Below are 20,206 nucleotides of genomic sequence, written 5' to 3' on the forward strand. Positions count from 1 at the left end.
TAACAAATTCTCGGATACAGATTATGATCTTCACCAAAATCGAATCAATTTGTTGTGGTCACATACCCAACCTTCCAACCAAGTTTCGTCCAAATCCGTCCACAACTTTTTGAGATAATGTTTGATATATTGGTTTCGCCCTGTCACTCAATGGTGAAGAATCACTTTAAAATTCTCGGATCCAGATTCAAATCTTCACCTAAATAGAAACAATTCTTCCATGTTACCTACCCAACCTGTGCAACAAATGTCGTCCAAATCCGTCCACAACTTTTTGAGATATTTTGTTCACAAACAAACAAACAAGAAGAAGATGTCATGCAGAGCATGATACTTACAAAATCTAGAAAACAAATTTGAACTCAAAAATAATTGGTGGTTGAAGTCAATGACCAAATATGCAACTTCTCTTCAAATTTCACCTTAATTGTTGAAATACCACCTTAGTTGTTGACCTTGGGCCTATGTTGACCTTTTGGTCGATGTTGACCTCAAAACTAATTGGCTGGTTGAATTCAGTGACATGAAATATCAATCCTCTTTAAATTTCAAGTCAATCGGATGAAAATTGAGGATTTTAGAAATCTCACCTAAGTTGTTGACCTTTGGCCTCTGCTGACCTTTTGACCTCAAAAACAACAGGCTTCTTCATTATGACAAACTCTCCCATCTGGTGAAGTTTCGTGAAGATCGGTTTAAAATTGTGACCTGGAGACGATACACAGACAGACAAATAGACAAGAAAAAGACATCATGCAAAGCACCATACATGCAAAATCCACCCCTCTCCAAAGGTTGCCATGGATACATCAAATTGTCCATTTCATTCAGATTAAAATTCACCATATTAATCAAAGTTCAGGTCAATCGGATATAAAATGATTATTTTTCAGATTGAAATTGATGATTTTAGAAGTTTGACCTTGAGTTGACCTTTCACCTTTTGACCTGAAAATAGTTGATTTCCAAATTCAGCAATGTTCAATGCAATTGCTGCTTAATTTTCAGGTTAATCAGATAAAAAAAATTGACGATTTTTCAGATGAAATTTGATGATTTTAGAAGTTTGATCTTGAATTGACCTTTTGACCTCAAAAATAGTTTCTTTCCCACTTTTATTGATGCAATATGCAAATCTTGTAAAATGTTCAAATCAATCTGATGAAAAATGACGATTTCAGAAATTTGACCTCAAGATGACTTTTGACCTCAAAATCAATAAGCTTCTCAGTTGAAACTACCTCTACAACTTAGTAAAATTTCATGATGATCGGTTTAGAATTGTAACCTGAAGGCAACAAACAGACAGACAAGCCGGTAGGCGGCGATGGGTCGCCGAGCATGGAAACTATAAGATATAGAGAAAAATGGATATCATATAGCAGATAGCGAATCACGTTAAGATTATGCATATCAAATCTCATCCAGTTCCATCTTTTGATAACTACTCAGTATCCATTTGAATGAAAAGTACCGAAGATGCGGTTTGAAATCGGAAATCCCCAAAGTTTGAGGGGGTGCTCTGGGTGAACAAAGATCTCAATCGAAAATCCGGCTTGATTGTTTGTGCACAATGTATTCCAGATGATTAGTGTGAAATTTCATGACCATCCGATCATAACTCTAGGAGGAGTAGCATTTGGCGCGAAGGCACCTCCAGCTCTCGCATATTATCGATTTTTGCACTAATTGACTTTTGACCCCTGACCTAAGCGAAATCGGTCAATATTTCCTGAGGCAAAGTTGTAGTACTTATTGAGTACCATTAACCTGCAAAGTTTCATTCGTATCGATGCACTCATCTGGTCGCTCGCGGGCCTTCAATTTTCACCAATTTTCATGCATACCCTAATTGTAGGGGGCGCTGCGGGTAAAATATTCCATATATCACAAAAACTGAAATATATTTGATAGAGCATCACCTGTAGATCATTCCTGCCAAATTTCATAACCCTACGTGGGATAATGCCAGCCTTGCCTCTAGTAATAATAACTCTCCAGCCTTGCCCCCCCCCCTGCTCTCTCTGCGATTTGTCCCCACCACATTTCCACAGGGCGCTCAAGGTCCGCCAACAACCCCCTTCTGGTAAAACTACCAAAATCACGAATCACTGCTCATCTTCACTCTTTCATTCCTCTTTTTTCCCACCTTTGGAATAAACTTCCTCACTCTATTCTTTCCCATTCTTCCCTCCAGGCTTTCAAAACAGCTGTTCACCACCACCTCTTATCTTCCCCCATCCAAATCCTCGATCTTTTCTACCCCCGATAATCCACCCAAGCCCACTTCCTTCAATTCCCCTGCTTTCCTTCCTGAAAGTCCCTGTAATGTCCATCTTCTCTTCGCCATGTTCCCCGTCCCATCCCCATTCCTCTCCCTTCCACAGTTCACCTAATGTGTCTGTTCCCCACTGTTTTGTCCCTTCCACTCCCGCCCCTCTTGTCTCATGCCTCCTTGCTGTGAGTTGTGTGTTAGCTCTCATACGAGCCTCGACCAAGCTATACAAAAAAAAATGGCTTTCGGAATTGATTTCGCGTGGACGGTACCGATTTTGAAGGTTTTTCGGTTGTTGCGAGGGAACCAAAGTGTCCCAAGCAACCATCACAATTTCCAAAGCACAAACAGACAGAATTACTGACAATAAGAGTCACCTATTTCGGTGACCCAACAGAATAACAAAATCGACTGGTTCGGAGACTGGATAGTGGCGAGATCCTGGTAGGTGGTTACACCTTCTTTTGGTCTGGTCGCTCTGGTGGTTACCATGCCAAGGAGTTGCTGTAGCTGTGTCCAATAAGCTGACTCCAATGTTAATTAAGGTAACACCGGTCAAGGAGCGTATTAAGGTAACACCGGAATGACAAACCGCAATGCGCCCGGAGACAAACACCACCCCAACACACTCAGAAACAAACACTGCCCCGACATGTCCAGAGACAAACACCGCCCGATGCGTCTGGGAACGAACACTACCCCAATGAGTCCGGAGACAAACTCCCATCTGGTCATAAATACCGCCCGGATACGTTCGTCGACAAACACTGTCCAGACATGAACACCATATGGCATTTGAATGCAACCATCCTGAATGGTCTGCCATCGTAAAGCATGGACTCAGGGTGGACCACACTCCAGTATGTGATGATGTAAACATCCTGGTTGCAACTCCACATCATGCTAGGAAACGGATGGTGGAAGTTTGACTTCAGAGAAGTCAAACTCACCTATGACGGAAGAAACGGTATCCTTACCACAGGCTTTCACTCCACTATTGCTCAAGGGCACTAATGACCCACAGATAGATGAAGCTGGACATATTGGCACGTGATCTTTGATGATTGGGGTAAAGTCACCAAAATACTGCCATTAATGCTACCATCATGGCTCACCATCAGTCGCTTAACCCTAAGGTCTGATTGGCTGCTCTGCATGAGACTCTGAAACACTGCTTTGTGATTGGTCATCCAGCACAACCCACCCCCTCATTTAGCATTTATTATGGGGGTAAATCAAGGATTTAAAAAAAAAAAAAACTTCTGAGCAAAGTCAATGGATGCACATACCACGTGTTGATTGAAACTTCGAGATAAACAATTTATAATTCAATTTGGATAAGTTGTTCCTCTATCATAAACTGATAGACAGACAGATTTGAACCAATAGCTTAACCCGACTTTTCGCTTCCCATGTGTGGGGTAATTACCTTGTTGACCGTCTTAAATCAATTTGCAGCATTGTTAACCACAGCAAGCACTGCCAGGTGCACACCTTACAGTCCATTCTTTAAGGCCCTGTCACACCTTGACAATTTAGCCAGCATATACCGACGTATGAAAAATTTGGCTAAAACGCTGGCACACGTCGAATACGTTATGGGTAAGTTTGTATATGTTAAGAGCACGCTGGCATACGTCGTAGTACGCCGAGCTGTTAGACAAATTTTCCATGCTTGAAATTTTTCGACGTCTGCCAGCGTATGACTTACACGTTCCGCATAACGCTGGCCATAAGTTGTAGGCACGTTACGCGATCGTTGACACACGTCGACACACGTTACTTGTCAGTTACTCATAAGTCGAAACACGTCGAAGTAATGGTTAGCGTCAGTGTTCCAGACTCCCTGGTTTTTTATTTTATTTTATTTTCGTCAGTATGATGGTGATGTTGACACTTCGATTTCTAGTGCGGTTATAATATAATATAATTAATAGGCTGCCGCTCAACGATTTAAATCATAGCCGCACTAGAAATCGAAGTGTCAACATCACCGTCATATCGAAGAAACAAAAAACAAAAAAAACAAACCAGGGGGTCTGGAACACTGACGCTAACCATTACCTCGACGTGTTTCTACTTATGAGTAACTTACAAGTAACGTGTGTCGACGTGTGCCAACGATCGCGTAACGTGCCTACAACTTATGGCCAGCGTATGCGGAACGTGTGTCATACGCCAAGTACGTTGAGAAATTTTCAACATGCTGAAAATTTGTCGACGTACTCGGCGTACTACGATGTAAGCCAGCATACTACTACGTATGCCAGTGTGCTCTTAACGTATACAAAATCTTACCCATAACGTATTCGACGTGTGCCAGTTTGGTTCGGCAAATTTTTCATACGTCGGCATACACTGGCTAAAACGTCAAGGTGTGACAGCGGCTTCACACTTCGATGTCTAGTGCGGTTATGATTTGAATCGTGGAGCCGCAGCCTATGAATAGCCTACGCCACGTGATCGTCGGCGATACGCTGCCACGCTCTCTTCATAAGTTAGACTAACGTTTGGCATAGGTTGTGAACGCCGACAACACGCTCAGCATTCGTTGGTTTAAGTTATCTATATGTGATTGAAACGTTCTGTGTACGTTAAGGCCCAGTCACACCTTGACGTTTTAGCCAGCTTATGCCGATTTTTGGAAAATTTGTGTAAAACGCTGGTACACGTCGAATACGTTATGGGTACGTTTTGTATATGTAAAGACCACGCTGAAAAACACTGCCATAAGTGGTAGTACGCTGGCTTTAAACGTTGAAATTGTGGGTTTTCCTCAAATTTTTTCATGCTTGAAATTTTACGACGTATGCCGGCGTATGACTCGCACGTTCCGCTACGCTGGCCATAAGTTGTAGGCACGTAATGCGATCGTTGAAACACGTTACTTGTAAGTTACTCATAAGTCGAAACACATGGAAGTAATGTTTAGCGTACCCGAAACTTATTTCTAACCAATGAGTAACGTTTTGTAAGCACGCTACACGAACGTTGTTCACACTAAGCAACACGTTACTTGAAAGTACTACTACTACTACTACTACTACTACTACTACTACTAATAATAATAACATCGACATCACTAAATTCTCTCGAACTACTACTACTACTACTACTACTACTACTACTACTACTACTAATAACATCGACATCATTAAATTCTCTCGAACTACTACTACTACTACCAACATCGACATCACTAAATTCTCTCGAACTACTACTACTGCTACTACTACCAACATCGACATCACTAAATTCTCTCTAACTACTGCTACTACTACTGCTACTACTACAACTAATACTACTACTACTAACATCGACATCACTAAATTCTCTCGAACTACTACTACTACTACCAACATCGACATCACTAAATTCTCTCGAACTACTACTACTAGTACTACTACTACTACTACTAACATCGACATCACTAAATTCTCTCAAACTACTACTACTAATACTACTACTACTACTAATAACATCGACATCACTAAATTCTCTCGAACTACTACTACTACTTCTGCCACTGTTACTGCCACTGCGAGTGACATTGACATCTACTCAACATGGAGTCTGGAACACTGACAGGTTCCTCTTGTGAAGCCCATTTGTATATGTAAAAATTCCCCTAAACGCTGCCAATACGCCATTATACGGTAGCTGTAAGTTAGAAACACGTTCAGTAAGTTCTGTGGTCGTCCGGAAGACGTCAATCAAATTCGTCTACATACGACAATGTGCGTTTGAGATACGTTACACATAGGTTCAAAGCACGCTACTCATAGGTTCAAAGCACGCTACTAATAGGTTCAAAGCACGTTACTCGTTGGTTAAAAATTAAGTTTCGGGTATGCTAAACATTACCTCGACGTGTTTTGACTTATTAGTAACTTAGAAGTAACGTGTGGCCGACGTGTGTAAACGATTGCGGAGCGTGCCGAGAACTTATGCCAGCGTATGTGGAACTTGTGAGCCATACGTCGAGTACGTCGTAAAATTTTCAGCATGCTTGAAATTTCACGACGTACTAGACGTACCACGTAATATGCCAACGTACTTCATTGTTTTTCATCGTGCTCCTAACGTATACACAACTTACCCATACCGTATTCGACGTGTCCCAGCGTTTTAGACACATTTTTCATAGGTCGGCATACGCTGGCTAAATCGTCAAGGTGTGACTGCGATGTTGACACTTGCAATTTTCAGGCGGTTATGATTTAAATCGGCGAGCGGCAGGTTTTTAACAGAGAACGCCACGAGTTCGTCGGCGATACGTGCAGCGCACTATGACTAAGTTAAACTATCGTTGGGCATAGGTTGTGAACGCCGACAACAGGCTAAGCATTCGTTGGTATAAGTTATCTTTAACACAACGAAACGTTCTGTGCCCGTTACTAAAACGTTATGCATATGACCAACACGTTATTAATACGACCAAAACCTAAAAAAAAAAACGCAAAACTTCAGCGTATGCCAACATTTTAAGTGCATTTTTATACGTTGCCATTCCTGGCTAAAACGTCAAGGTGTGACTGGGCCTTAAGAGGCGAATGCAGGGCCATCTTAACAGCATTGTAGGCCTGGGCAAACAATGTATTGTTGCCCCTACCCACCCGTCCACTGAAATTAAAACTAAAACTTTCAGTAAAATTAAACATATAATTAATTGGTAAATCAGTTATATGAGGTAAGCACACTCGTGATGAGTGTGCTTACCTCTCGGCCATCCTGCTATAGCCCTCCATGTGATTACGCATACATTTTTAGAGACAACCATTCAGATATCATAAAGTGAGCCAATTGATAAAAAGTCACTTAAACAGCTGGGTGAGTGGACGGATGCCATTATCAGTATGTTTCCAGATCCCTCGGACCTGGAACAAGTTATGCTGATACAGACAAAAGGAAGACAAACAAATGGACTACCATTTCTGAAGATTACATTTTCAGACTTTAATTTCTCATTCTGAAGAGAAACAAATTGATTCAAAGATTAAGCAAATAAGCCATTTTGTGCAGCTTTTACAACATGTAAGGGTGACAAGAATTTGTCTTGAGGAATGCACACTTACCTCTGAGCTGCCTCGCCTGGGTTTGAATCCTGACCCAGCTATATATTGGCATCCTGTGTTTTTGCATGTATGGCAAAGTATCAATGTTTGTGCCATACATCGGATAGCCGTTAAGCCGGAAGACGCCTCTACCTATACCGGTCATTGGCGGCTGGTAAACGATGTATTTGGTGAAGATTGGGTGGGATATCATCGTCACCCACAACAAATTACAAATACCTTATTAAACTGCAGGTAGCAAGTTTGAGTAGCTAATTGCCTTGTGTGATTTGTTGTAGTATTCAAGTATGTAATTAAATTTAAATAAGATTTAAAGAGATTTGAATGTGGATATAAAACTTCTTCTGGGTTTTACCACCATTTTACCCAGTGTCTAATACATCACCTTATCTAACATATTATATTATTTATTCGTGTCTGGTGTTTGTGTCCTTTATAATGTCTTTAAGAACAGTAAGTTTCTTGTTTGGAATGATTTTCAATTTTGTTTGACTGTCAGGCAGGCAAACAGGGTAAAAGTGTGATCTCACTCCTCTGCTCATGTGCGATTGGAACAAATCCAGAGACAAAGTATGGTAAAATGTCATTTGTTTTTCAGTTCATGTTCTGAGTCACGTTCAAAATATAACATTCAATATAAATAAGTTGTTCCTCGATCATAAACTGATAGGACAAACAGAAGGACAGACATGAACCAATTGCTTAACCCAATTTTTTGCTTCACGTGTGTGAGGTAACAACCTTAAACATGTCAGTGAATCTTTAGTTTGCCAGTTTTATACGGCTCTTTTAACAACCTTTTTAAAAATTGCAGTTTTTAACATACAGTACAACATACAAAACCACAAACACATTTGATAAAAGTTGATAAAACATCTTTACAATAACTTAAAAATAGGACCACTGGATGTGTACCTTAGCTGGACCCTGGCCTAAGGTTGTAACCCAAATTTGGTTGCATTCTGACTGGTGGGTCTGGAGAAGAAGATTTTTGAAGGAATTTACGTGATTTTCCAAAAACGTGAATAAGTCTGCCGTTTTGACACAATTTCGGTCATGTGATCGGCATGACTTCCACAATATAATTAACATCCCTACCCTAGCCTAATGTTGCAACCCAAATTTGGTAGCATTCTGACTGATGGGTCGAGAGAAGAAGATTTTGGAAGGAATTTCTGCGACTGCCATTTCGACACTTCCGGTCACGTGATCAGAATGGCCTCCACAATTTAACATTTGGACCATGTCCTAATGTTGAAAACCAAATTTGGAAGGATTCTGACAGGTGGGTCTGGAGAAGGTTTTTGATGGAATTTACGCGATTTTCACAAACATTGATGAAGTCGGCCATTTTGACACACTTCTGGTCATGTGATTATCACGGCCTCTGCAATTTAACATCAGGAACCTATCATAATGTTGCAACCCAAATTTGGTAGCATTCTGACTGGTGGGTCTGGAGAAGAAGATTTTTAAAGAAATGTACTAAGTCAGCCATTTTGACTTCCTTAAAGTCACGTGACCAGAACAAGCTTTGCAATCCCTGTTGGCAGTCATGAGCAGAACAAATGTTGCTGCCAAATTTCAGCCAGATCGGCCCAGCGGTTTGGCCGGAGAAGTCAAAAAAGGAGACGGATGGTGTGCGGTGGCAATACCTTATTTGGAATTTCAATTCCAGATAAGCTAAAAAACAAAAAAAACAACACATGCAGATGCAGACGTTTGTTCATGCTCTATCCTTTCTAAATGCTGACCATCAAGTAAGAAAGCAGCATGTACCATTTTAAAGTCTTTGGTATGATTTAGCCACAGTCAGGTTTGAATTGTCAACCCCCAGACCCAGAGTAGACAGACACTGTAACCATTATGTCACCGAGTCTGATAACAAAATGCACAAGTCGAAACTTTGCAAATGATGTGTATAATTTAAAAACAAATGTGTCATGTGCTGTACGCATATGCCACATGTCTCATTTGCTTTAAAATTGCATATACAGTTACTGAAGATACTTCCACTGAAGATACTTGGTCGATGGAATTTGAACACAATATTCGTTCTATTTATCAATACAATTTACATTTAGAGCTGGGTGTTTGTTTGTTTTTAAACAAGATTTGTTATGTTGCAACAATGAACCCTTTTGTGCCTAAATCACAAGGACAGATGAAAGAGACGAGCACAAAACTTTTTTGTTAACCTCTGTTTCTCACATTGGAATAAATTGTTCTTTCTGTGTATCTATTAAGATCTATTTGAATGTATCTTGATGAGGAGTTTGGTTAAAACAGTTTCCGTTACAACCTTTTCAGGAAAAGCTTGACTCCCTTCCCCCGAGCCTGCAAGAGATGCTACAAATGGCTGGCGAGATTGCTGATGGAATGGCATACCTCAATGCCAAGAAGTTTGTTCACAGAGATTTGGCAGCAAGGAACTGCATGGTAGCTGAGGATTATGTTGTGAAAATTGGCGGTGAGGACTTTGTTTTCCTTATTGGCCAATTAGTCGTATTTTGTAAAACAGCCATAAAGACCTGCACAATAGTTTGTTTTGCTGTGTTCATGATATGGTGTTTGGTTTTGCAGATTTTGGTATGACACGTGACATCTATGAGACTGATTACTATAGAAAAGGTGGGAAAGGCTTGCTTCCAGTGCGGTGGATGTCCCCAGAGTCTCTGAAAGACGGTGTCTTTACAACACACTCTGATGTCTGGTGAGTTGTGGACAAGATCCAAAGCAACAAATATTCGAGAATAAAGATTCAACATTGAGTCTTTCATTCATTGTCATTTTTTTTGTCCCCCACCTCTCCGACAAAGTCATAGACGGTGACATTAATATGAGCTCCGTCCGACTGACCGATCATCCGTCCATGTACTTTTGTGTACACAATTTTTCAAAAACCGTTCAACATTTATGTTTTACATTGCAGATATGTATTCCTCATAACATTTTCTCAACATTATTAGATCACGACAGTGATTGGCTGAATTATGTTGCCCTGTCAACCATCTTGGTAACTTGGCTTATATACATGATATTTCAAAAACTGTTCAAAATCTTGCTTTCATATTATACAAATCTATTCTTCATACAAGGTGTTTCATAAAAAATGCAACCCAAAATTGTTTTTATTCTTCTTTAATTTTCCATTGAAACAACATGAAACGTGTACAAAAGAATCTTTGTAATATGTAGAATAAAGTAACACAAAAATGAAACCAGTGATTTCAGAAGACAGTTCACAAAACATGCTATAAATGGTTGCCTGACTGTAGCAGGCACAGATGGATCCTCCTGGTGAAATTGGCGATATCTTGGCTGCATTCCTGATCTGGAATAGCTTTGATGTTGGTGGTAATTGCATTTTTAGGTCTCCTGTGGTACACTCTATCCTTCATGTAACCCCAAAGATTGAAGTCAGGTGGGTTGAGGTCTGGAGAATGGGACACCCATTCAACATCTGTCTGAGAGATTATTCGATCACTGAATTTCTGTTGTCGTCACTGTATCAATCTGTTGGAAGCATGAGGTGTCCCCCCATCTTGCTGAAACCATTGCATAGCCCTGTCAATGTGGTGCTTCCTCGCTAAGGCAACCCAGAACTTCTGGATAACCTTCAAGTACCATTTAGTGGTTATGGTTACCGATTTCCCTTCTTCATCTTGTAACCAGAAAGGCCCAATGATGCCAGATTTGCTTATGGCAACCCATGAAGTTCATTTCTGGCTGTGCATCGGCCTTTGAAAATCTTCAACAGGAAAACTGGACCCCAAAACACGTTGTTTTTAGAGTTAACATGACCACTTAGAATAAAGTGGGCCTCATCAGAAAACCACATATTACTCAGAAAATTTGGATCCCAACGCATTTTTTCCTCAAACCATTGACACATTGTCACATGAAGTTGTTGATCATTGTCTGTTCGTTTTTGCTTCACTTGTATGTTAAACGGGTACATTTTTGGTTTCTGCTTCAGAATTATTTGTGTACTTCATAAAGATAAGTTCAATTCTTGAGATCAACAACACAGAAATTTCCAGGTAGCCTGGAATAGCCTTCGTGTCCCAATACTAGAATAAAAAAATGCATTAGGCAGTTCAACCAACACTTGCGGAGGTTTAAATCACTTTTTCTTTGTTTTAAAATACTCCAAGTGTGACGGTAAAAACCATGCCTTCTCCACATACAACCACACGTTCCACCAGACAGGGAAGAGCTGCCCTCGTCCTCTCACAGCAGAGATTATGCCACACATGGGTGGACCGTAAATGTGCATGAGGCAAGAAATGGGAGGAACATAAATATACATTTTACATTCATACTCGGTTACATCACACTAAGGGCTCATCAAAGCTGCTTCATGGACCACTTCAATGTTTTCTCATGATCTTGCGGTTTTCGTGCAACCAGACTTTCAGCAATTAAGATTGTGTACTCTCCTGTGGGACTTAAACCTCTTCATCAATCGAAAAATGGCAGATTTGTCTGGGTTCAACCACAAAGGCTCTGCATTTTTTCTCCAACAAAGGGTTAATGCCTAAAACGTCAGGTTCTCCTTGCTTCTCACAGTGGCTCTGCATTTTTGCATTTAGGCATTAACCCTTTGTTGGATCTGGTCTCGAACTTATTTCTGAATCGTGTTTGAGTCTGTTTAAATAACTTTGTGGCAAAGTAAGACTCCATAATAAAGATCTTTTGTTCAATTGTCCATGCCATCTTCAAAATAAACAGTATGACTCTGATGTTTGCTGTTTTTCCTTGAAACAATGCTTCATACAAACCTGCAATAGAAAAAAAAATTGGATTAAAAAATAAATTTTTCACATTTAATAGGGTTGTGTTTTTATGAAACAAAAAAGGTGGGAGACCTCGAGTATCAGCTCCTCGTTTTATTCAAATGAGTCCCTTTGTAGATGCATCTTTTTTTCTCTCTCTCTCTCTCTCTCTCTCTCTCTCTCTCTCTCTCTCTCTCTCTCTCTCTCTCTCTCTCTCTCTCTCTCTCTCTCTCTCTCTCTCTCTCTCTCTCTCTCTCTCTCTCTCTCTCTCTTTTTAGAACCCCATATATTTCTCGGTCAACGCAGGGATTACACATCCCAAGTAGTCTGGGTCTTTTTGAGGATTTTTAATTTTGCCTTTCTTTTTTGAATACATGATAAACATAATAAACGGATGTAATTCCAAAAATACATTGTTTAAACAATGGCATAGAATGAATGAATAATGACAAATTAGGCTTACGTACAAGGGGGAGACCATTTGGCTACTTCACTGTCATTACCGAGAATAGGAAGCTAGTCTTGATCATGAAGGCTATGGTCGTTCTGTGTCGGTGAACAGGTAGAACAAAGGATGGAATCAACAAAACATCGATCTAAATATCCTAACCACTGTGGAAAGCAAGGGGAACCTGGCATTTTCAGCATTAACCTTTTGTTGGAGCAAAAATGCAGAGTCTTTGTGGTTATTTGATGATAAAGCAGACCCTTGACATAATTTTTTTACATTTTTATTATGGCAAAATAAAAAATTTACATTTTATTACGGCAAAATATTACGGAATTTAAATTTGCTGCTTGCAGACCCCGCCTATGTCCTTTTTCCTCATGACTGTTGTGGGGTAAGGTGTTCTTCTGAACTCTCTCATTAATAGTTTTGTGTTTAGATCATTTTTCCGACAAATAAATGTACTGGTAGCCTACTCGTACAGTGCAAAATTTTCAGGTACAAGTATTGCAAAATCTTCACTGAATTCAATCTGCTGGTGCAGGTCATTCGGCATGGTCCTGTGGGAGATTGCGACATTGGCAGAGCAGCCATATCAAGGAATGTCTAATGAGCAGGTGCTCAAGTTTGTTATGGATGGAGGCCTGCTGGAAAAGCCCACAAGCTGTCCTCAAAGGCTGTAAGTACCACTTAAATAACTATATTCAGTGGTTGGTTTTCACATAAACAGAAACCCTTTAGCATATTTACCTTATGCAAATGTCAAATGTTTGGTGTTTATATAACTCTGAAAAGAGCTACTTTTTCATTTCCGTTTTTTGATTCATTAATTCACAAGAGATATCAGACTAGCATTGGGATCAGTTTGCCATTGTTTGACAATATAATTTATATTATGCAGTCAACCTTTATGCCAAGCAATTATGGCAGATTATAAACCCTCAAGGGGTTAGGCTCCTGGAAAATATCACAATCTGGAAACCAAGGGCCAAGACAGGTGACTGCGTATTTGAAGATCAATGGATTTTTTTTTTCATGTGGTTCATATTAGGTGTTTACTTTTTAATTTTGTCTTTTAAGCACTTTCACCTTGTGAGCCAAAACTAATCAGCTAACCACCCCAATACACACACACACACACACACACACACACACACACACACACACACACACACACACACACACACACACTTCATCAAACAGCATGCACTGCTCCCAAATACTCTTCTGTTCATTGGAATGGAATAGTCTTACTTCCAGATTGACATATTGGATCAGGTCTTTCATTAGCACACTAATCCCTCCCCACCAATACTTCTTACCTCATTTAGTTTTATGATTTATTGATTTAAGGCATTTATTTTATTTATCTTATCCAATGGAGTGACAAGATGTGTAATTTCATGCTTCAATCCTACACACTGAATTCATAGTGATCTGGGAGTGAGGAAGGTGTGTTCAAGCATTGACATGAGAGTTGGTCTCCTTCCTGGTGCATTGTGAGAATTTAGCATTTATCTCATGATATGTAACCACCAACAAACCAAAATGGATAAGTTGATGCAATGTCAATTGATTTACCAATTCTGAAGCAATCCTCTGAGGGATTCGCTGGATATAATTTGGATTTTAAGCTCCTCTGGGATACCAAGGAAAATTTGTTTTACATGCTCATGCAGATTTTTGGTGGCATAAGCAGTATAATTTACAATATCAGAGTTTTATAGAATGCAGGTATGTGTTCCTATCGTTATATTCGTGGAATTGTTGCCAAATCAATCATTGAGATCATTGCTTAAACTCTATGGAAGATAAACTTCTCACTGTGACCAGATTGGACCTAGAATTGTTTTTCAGATCTATAGTGAAAAAGCCAAGGCCCGTTTGAGAATGGTGGATAATCACTTGGCATGTTTTGGTGAAAATACATAAAGCTAGACATATTTTGTCTGCTGTGTGAGCTTGGATCACTAAGAATGCTGCGCTGTTTGGTACCAACTAAATTCGTTCTTAATCAATTTTAAGAGCAAGAAGCTGTTCTATCAAACCTCTATTTTCAATTGCAGATATGTTCCCACATTGATCCATTGACATTTCCTATGCCAAAAACCTTACGCCTTTCCTGTTCCAGAGCACTTTTTAAAAAGGGTAAGTATAGGAGAATGGTAAGGCCCATAATCATAATGATGACCTTTAATAAGGGAAGGGTATTAGAGTCAAACACAACGAGTAGATGAGCATCAAATGTCGACCAAACCAGGTGGTATAGGCAGATTATCCCACTCTGAAGATGTGAAGACCAATGACCCCGTTGGTTTCTTTCCAACAATCCATTCATGAGATGACAATTATTTTGAGATGGGCTCAACTCCTGAATATTCCAATCTAAATCTGTAATACAGCAGCCTTCAGCTGGATTTGAACCCACAACCTCTGGGTTTGTATTCCATACTTCTTTTTTGCACATCTCCCTGGTGTCTATTTACATTTTGAATACTTGGTTGTTTAAGTCAGCTTACTGACCTTTAAATATTTTACTGTGTATATTCTGGTCTTATTCCTGCACACTAACCCCTCTTGCCTAACCTCTCCCAGTTCGCACAAGTTCTACCAAAAACCCGTAACTTGTTTCCATTCTCAAGTCTTTGCTTCACTGTCATCTCCATTGTTTTCTTCTCCTCTTCTCTCATCTGTGTGGTCTGTTCGCTCTTGCTCTTCAGTCAAGTCCTTGAAGAATCAAGCAGCCCTCTTCTACCTCATAGTTCTACCATTTCTATCTCTAAGTTTTCCTACATCAGATGACCCCTTCCCCAACCACTCACTCCCCCACCACCACTTTATATGCCACTTAACTTCTCATTATCTGCATCCATTCTCTTCTGACCACCAGATTTTCCCTTCACCACACTTTGTCCATTGACCATTCACCCTTTGTTGCTCTTATATTCAATGAGCCAATGCATCTGTTTAAATACAGTAGAAGGAAAAACAGATTAGTATGAGAGATAAGCTGTGAGGTATGGTGAAATAATTATCTGGCTGGCATGTGAGAATTTAAAATTATACTATTATTATTTACATTTTTCATCAAAATTGTGTAACACTTCAAGATCATTGGACTCTCGTGATGAAGCCGAGTCTATGGGCCCATCACTTCACCATCACCGACAGGTTGGTGGTTTCTCTCTCTCTTCTTCCACCTCCTTTCTGGCCCTGCACCCTCTACCCTCTATGTGTTTTGTCGCCCCCCCACCCCCCAGCAGGTATCTGCAGGATGCATCTGGTCCACTAACAACCCCTGCTAGTGAAACTACAGTACCTAAATTCAAAACCATTGCTCACCTCCACTCATTTGTTCCTTTATCTTACAACCTCTGGAACCAACTTCCACAACTCTCTTCAAGACAGCTGTTCACCATCATCCCAAATCATGCCTCATCCAAAACAATGATCTATTCTACACCCGGGTAAACCACCCTCACCCCTCAAATTTTGTTTCTGTATCCACCTTGTCCACCCCTTGTGTTTCCCCCTACCCCTCATCATTACCCGCATTCCTTGTTTGTCAGTTTCCATCTGTTTTCCCCCTCCGTCCTGCTGTTGCCATTTTCCCCTTCTCCTCCTGCTGTTCGTTTTATTTTACGTCGTGGTCTGTTCTGTGTTCTCGCTCTTCCAAAAGCCTTGACTATGTACACACTAAAAAAAAAAAATCTGAATCTGAGCACATTGGACATTGGTCCTTGAGGTTCATCAAAGCTGAGTTTTCCACATCGATTCTGTCCTGTCCTTCTGTTATCGTTTTATTCCTCTGTTGTTAATTGTTTTTATCCCATTTCCATGTCTCAACTGTACCTCCTTGGGGTGTATTATCAAATTTGCGTCCTTGCGAGTGTGGTCAACCCCCCCACCCCCACGAATTTAACTCGTCGGCATGCTCCATTTTATCTGACCTGGCATGTGCCTCATCCAGTTTATTTTATCCTTGGTGTTCTTCATCAACCTATTTTATCTCTCCCTCTTCACCAACCTGTTCACTCCCCGATGTCCTCCTCCCTTTGCTCTTATTATTCCCAATGTCCTTTATTCCTCCAAGTTTCCCTCTATTTTGCCCCTCTATCCTACTGTTGGTGTCTCTCTCTCTCTCTCTCTCTCTCTCTCTCTCTCTCTCTCTCTCTCTCTCTCTCTCTCTCTCTCTCTCTCTCTCTCTCTCTCTCTCTCTCTCTCTCTCTTTCACTCTCTCTCTTTCACTCTCTCTCTCTCTCTTTCACTCTCTCTCTCTCTCTCTCTCTCTCTCTTTCACTCTCTCTCTCTCTCTCTCCCTCTCTCTCTCTCTCTCTCTCCCCTGCTTTATACTGTTGCGGATTCGCGCCCGCCGGCGTGCGAACGGCCACGTAACTCGAATCGCGGCACCTCGCCCACCGGACGGACAATCCAGTCGTGACCCTCTCGGACTAACGCCGGGAACCAGTCACGGGTGGACCTTTCGGTCTCACCGCGATCGAGCCAATCGGCCCCCGCGTGGGATAGGGTTGCTCGCCAAATTCGACCTACCTAAGTACCCACACGGAGGGTAGACCGGGCGATCGCACCTCGCCGCAGGTCGACTTCGGACACGGGCCACTTAAGCGACCCGTTCCGTACTATCGGGATAACCGAGCGGTGTTATTCGTCGGCCTCGACGGTTCGATTAATTATCGGGCGTCTTAGCCCACGACCAACCCTTTACGTGAAGCAAGATGGGGATTCAATGAAAGAAATGACGAAGCGAAGCGGGAAAACAGTTCAATAATAAGCACATTTATTTCGCGATGAACGGAAAGCACACATATACAATTCCACCAAAAGCACATAGAAAAGAAGAAGACAAAAAGCAAATGCAACAATGCAGATCTAATACCGACTACGCGAGCACACGGCAACACTTATACAATTTTACTTCACAGACGGCGCCGACAACACATATTCCCAAAGCAAAAGAAAAGAGAACCACCCTCCAGGATGAGGGGGTAGGCGGGCCTGGGGCCGAGACCGTGTCGGGCCTACCCGTCTGATGATGAGACGCGGAGCGGCGGTGGTGCCTCAACTCCGCGGGCCTCGCGGACAGTGTCTGGTAGGGGGTGGGAAGGGGGCCCCCTTTTGTCGCACTATCTCAGCGCGGGGGGAAACAGGAGGGGGTTGCTGATGCTCGGGGAAAGGAGGATTTCACAAAATCGCGGGTCCCGCGACGAGCGTCTCCACCACGACCTCGGTCGCTCCGCCGGCCTCTCTCTCTCCTCAGTTCCTCGAATCCGACGCGAGCACCCCCTCGTCCGCCTTCGCCGCCGCCGCCTCTCCACAGCTCCGTCCTCTTCACTCCGACTCCGCGAACTCCCAACTGCACTCCCCACTGCGAACTGCTTCTCCGCTTCCAACTCAACTCTTCCTCCTGCGAACTAAACTGCCTCGACTGACGAACGCGGCCCCTTATATCCCCCGTGGCCTCGCTCCTTCATCTTTGACCCTCTGCCTCCGACCTTTCACCTCTCCTGCTGGCTCCCCATTGGCCCGAGGAAAAGTGGGCGTGAATGCTTTTTGATCCATGAATTTGCATATAGCGACCGCCCTCCAACGCCCTGGAGGCGGGGCCAAATCGCCCCTCGCTCACCGATTGGACGGAACAAAAGTGGGCGTGAGTCGTTTTTGATCCGTTTTTCTGCGGAAAGTCCGCGATGCTTTTGAACACGCTGCTCGGTGCGCGCCCTACACGAGTCCAGCATCGGTGCCCACGAGTGGCGCGAGATGACGGTGATGCGATGGTGGCGAGTTGTGACGGTAAAGGTCGTGGCGGTTGTGGTGAAGCGGCGTTGTGGTTGGTGGTTGTTGTTGTGATGGCTGTTGAGACGTGGTTGGTGGTGGTAATAATGGCGGCTGGTCCAAAATAAAGATAGTAAAAGAAAAACGGCTATCCTGAAGAGTCGCAGCCAGCATGAATGACATTTATTCCCTCTAGACAACGGGTTTGGGCCTAACTACACATATACTTACCGAGATATCTCACCTAAGGGACCTGAATGGTGGTTTGCGAATTTGGTCAACCACAACAATACTGTTCTTTACATTCTGTGTTCCAGCTCCTCCATGAGGCTCAACTCTATATGCAAAAAATTAAAATAAAAAATCCTTCATTTGATACCCAATTTCCCTGTCTCGTTGAATAAACTATTACTTATGATGAGCAGGAATTCAGAAGAGAAAGCCCAAGGGAGCCAATTAGACGAGATTAACCTGATCAAAATTGAGTGACTAGGTTGTTGGTTAGCACCCAAATGGCTAGGTCGGTGATCTCAAATAGCTAGGTCAGTGGTCTCTCTGTCTTCTTCTGCCTCCTTTCTGATCTCGCACCCTATGTCCTCTCCGTGATTTGTCCACCCCAAGTTTCTGAAGGGCGCATGCAGTCCACCAGCAACTCTCTTCTGGTGAAACTCCCAAAATCCAGGATCACTGCTCACCTCCACTCATTTGTTTCTTTTTCTCCCCTCCTGTGGAACCAACTTCCACATTCTCTTCAATCTCATTCTTACCTCCAGGTTTTCAAGACAGTTGTTCACCACCATCTCAGATCAACGCCCATCCAAAACCATGATTTTTTCTACCACCATTAAACCATCTTCTTCCCCCCCCCCACAAATTTCCAGCTTCTTACTGAGGGTTTACCTCTGTATGCATCTTGTCTCCCCGACCCATCATCCTTACCCCCATCCCTTGTTTGTCTGTCTCCATCTATTTTGTCCCCCGATCCTGCTGTTGGTGTTTCCCCCCTCTCTTTCTGCTGTTCCTTTTGTTCTGTTGCTTCCTGATCCAGTCTGTATTCTAGCTCTTCCACAAGCCTTGACATTGCTTACAAAAAAGAAAAGTCAACCAGTACTTTGTTGATTCCACGAATGGAACATATTTGAATAGGATGGATGAAGATTAGATATGTCAGTTATTGCGTGATGTAACTGAAGCTCCCTCTGAATTTATCATTCTCATGTGCCAACCTGAAAGCATTTTTGATTCTCATTTGCCAACCTGATAATTATTTCACTGTGCCTCACAGTATATATATATATATATATATATATATATATATATATATATATATATATATATATATATATATATATATATATATATATATATATATATATATATATATATATATATATATATATATATATATATATCTCTCTCTCTCTCTCTCTCTCTCTCTCTCTCTCTCTCTCTCTCTCTCTCTCTCTCTCTCTCTCTCTCTCTCTCTCTCTCTCTCTCTCTCTCTCTCTCTCTCTCTCTCTCATCTGTTTTTCCCTCCATTTAAATCGCTGCATTGGCTCATTGAATATCAGAGCAACAAAGGGTGAAAGGTCAACAAACAAAGTGTGGTAAAAAGGAAACAGGTGGCCAGGAGAGAATGGATGCACCTCATGAGAAAAGGAGTGGCACAAAACGACCGTGGTCAGAAATCTAAGAGGGAAAGCTATTGTGCCGTGGAGTGGAGGTGAACAGGTGCCTAAACGGATGATGAGCCCCGAGGTTTGAAAACACCCACATGGCTCCTGCGGAAGAGCAAAGTGTTTTGATGAGCATGAATGGCAGTTTTGATTGGACTGTA

The 20,206-nt window shown here is 41.8% G+C and overlaps 1 protein-coding gene across 1 annotated transcript in view; it reads left to right on the forward strand.

The window, feature by feature from the left end:
- The window catches only part of LOC147015490 (insulin receptor-like), a 300,293-nt gene that overhangs the window by 263,070 nt on the left and 17,017 nt on the right, over positions 1–20,206 (forward strand). Inside the window, exons 18-20 of the mRNA XM_085850275.1 lie at positions 9,661–9,820; positions 9,934–10,063; positions 13,121–13,255. Of these exons, the coding sequence (XP_085706401.1) occupies positions 9,661–9,820; positions 9,934–10,063; positions 13,121–13,255 (425 nt within the window). The remainder of the gene's footprint in view (positions 1–9,660; positions 9,821–9,933; positions 10,064–13,120; positions 13,256–20,206) is intronic.

Source organism: Eptatretus burgeri, chromosome 12, assembly GCF_056783735.1.
Source record: "Eptatretus burgeri isolate ZD-2024b chromosome 12, Ebu_testis_v1, whole genome shotgun sequence".
NCBI classification, from domain to species: Eukaryota; Metazoa; Chordata; class Myxini; order Myxiniformes; family Myxinidae; genus Eptatretus; species Eptatretus burgeri.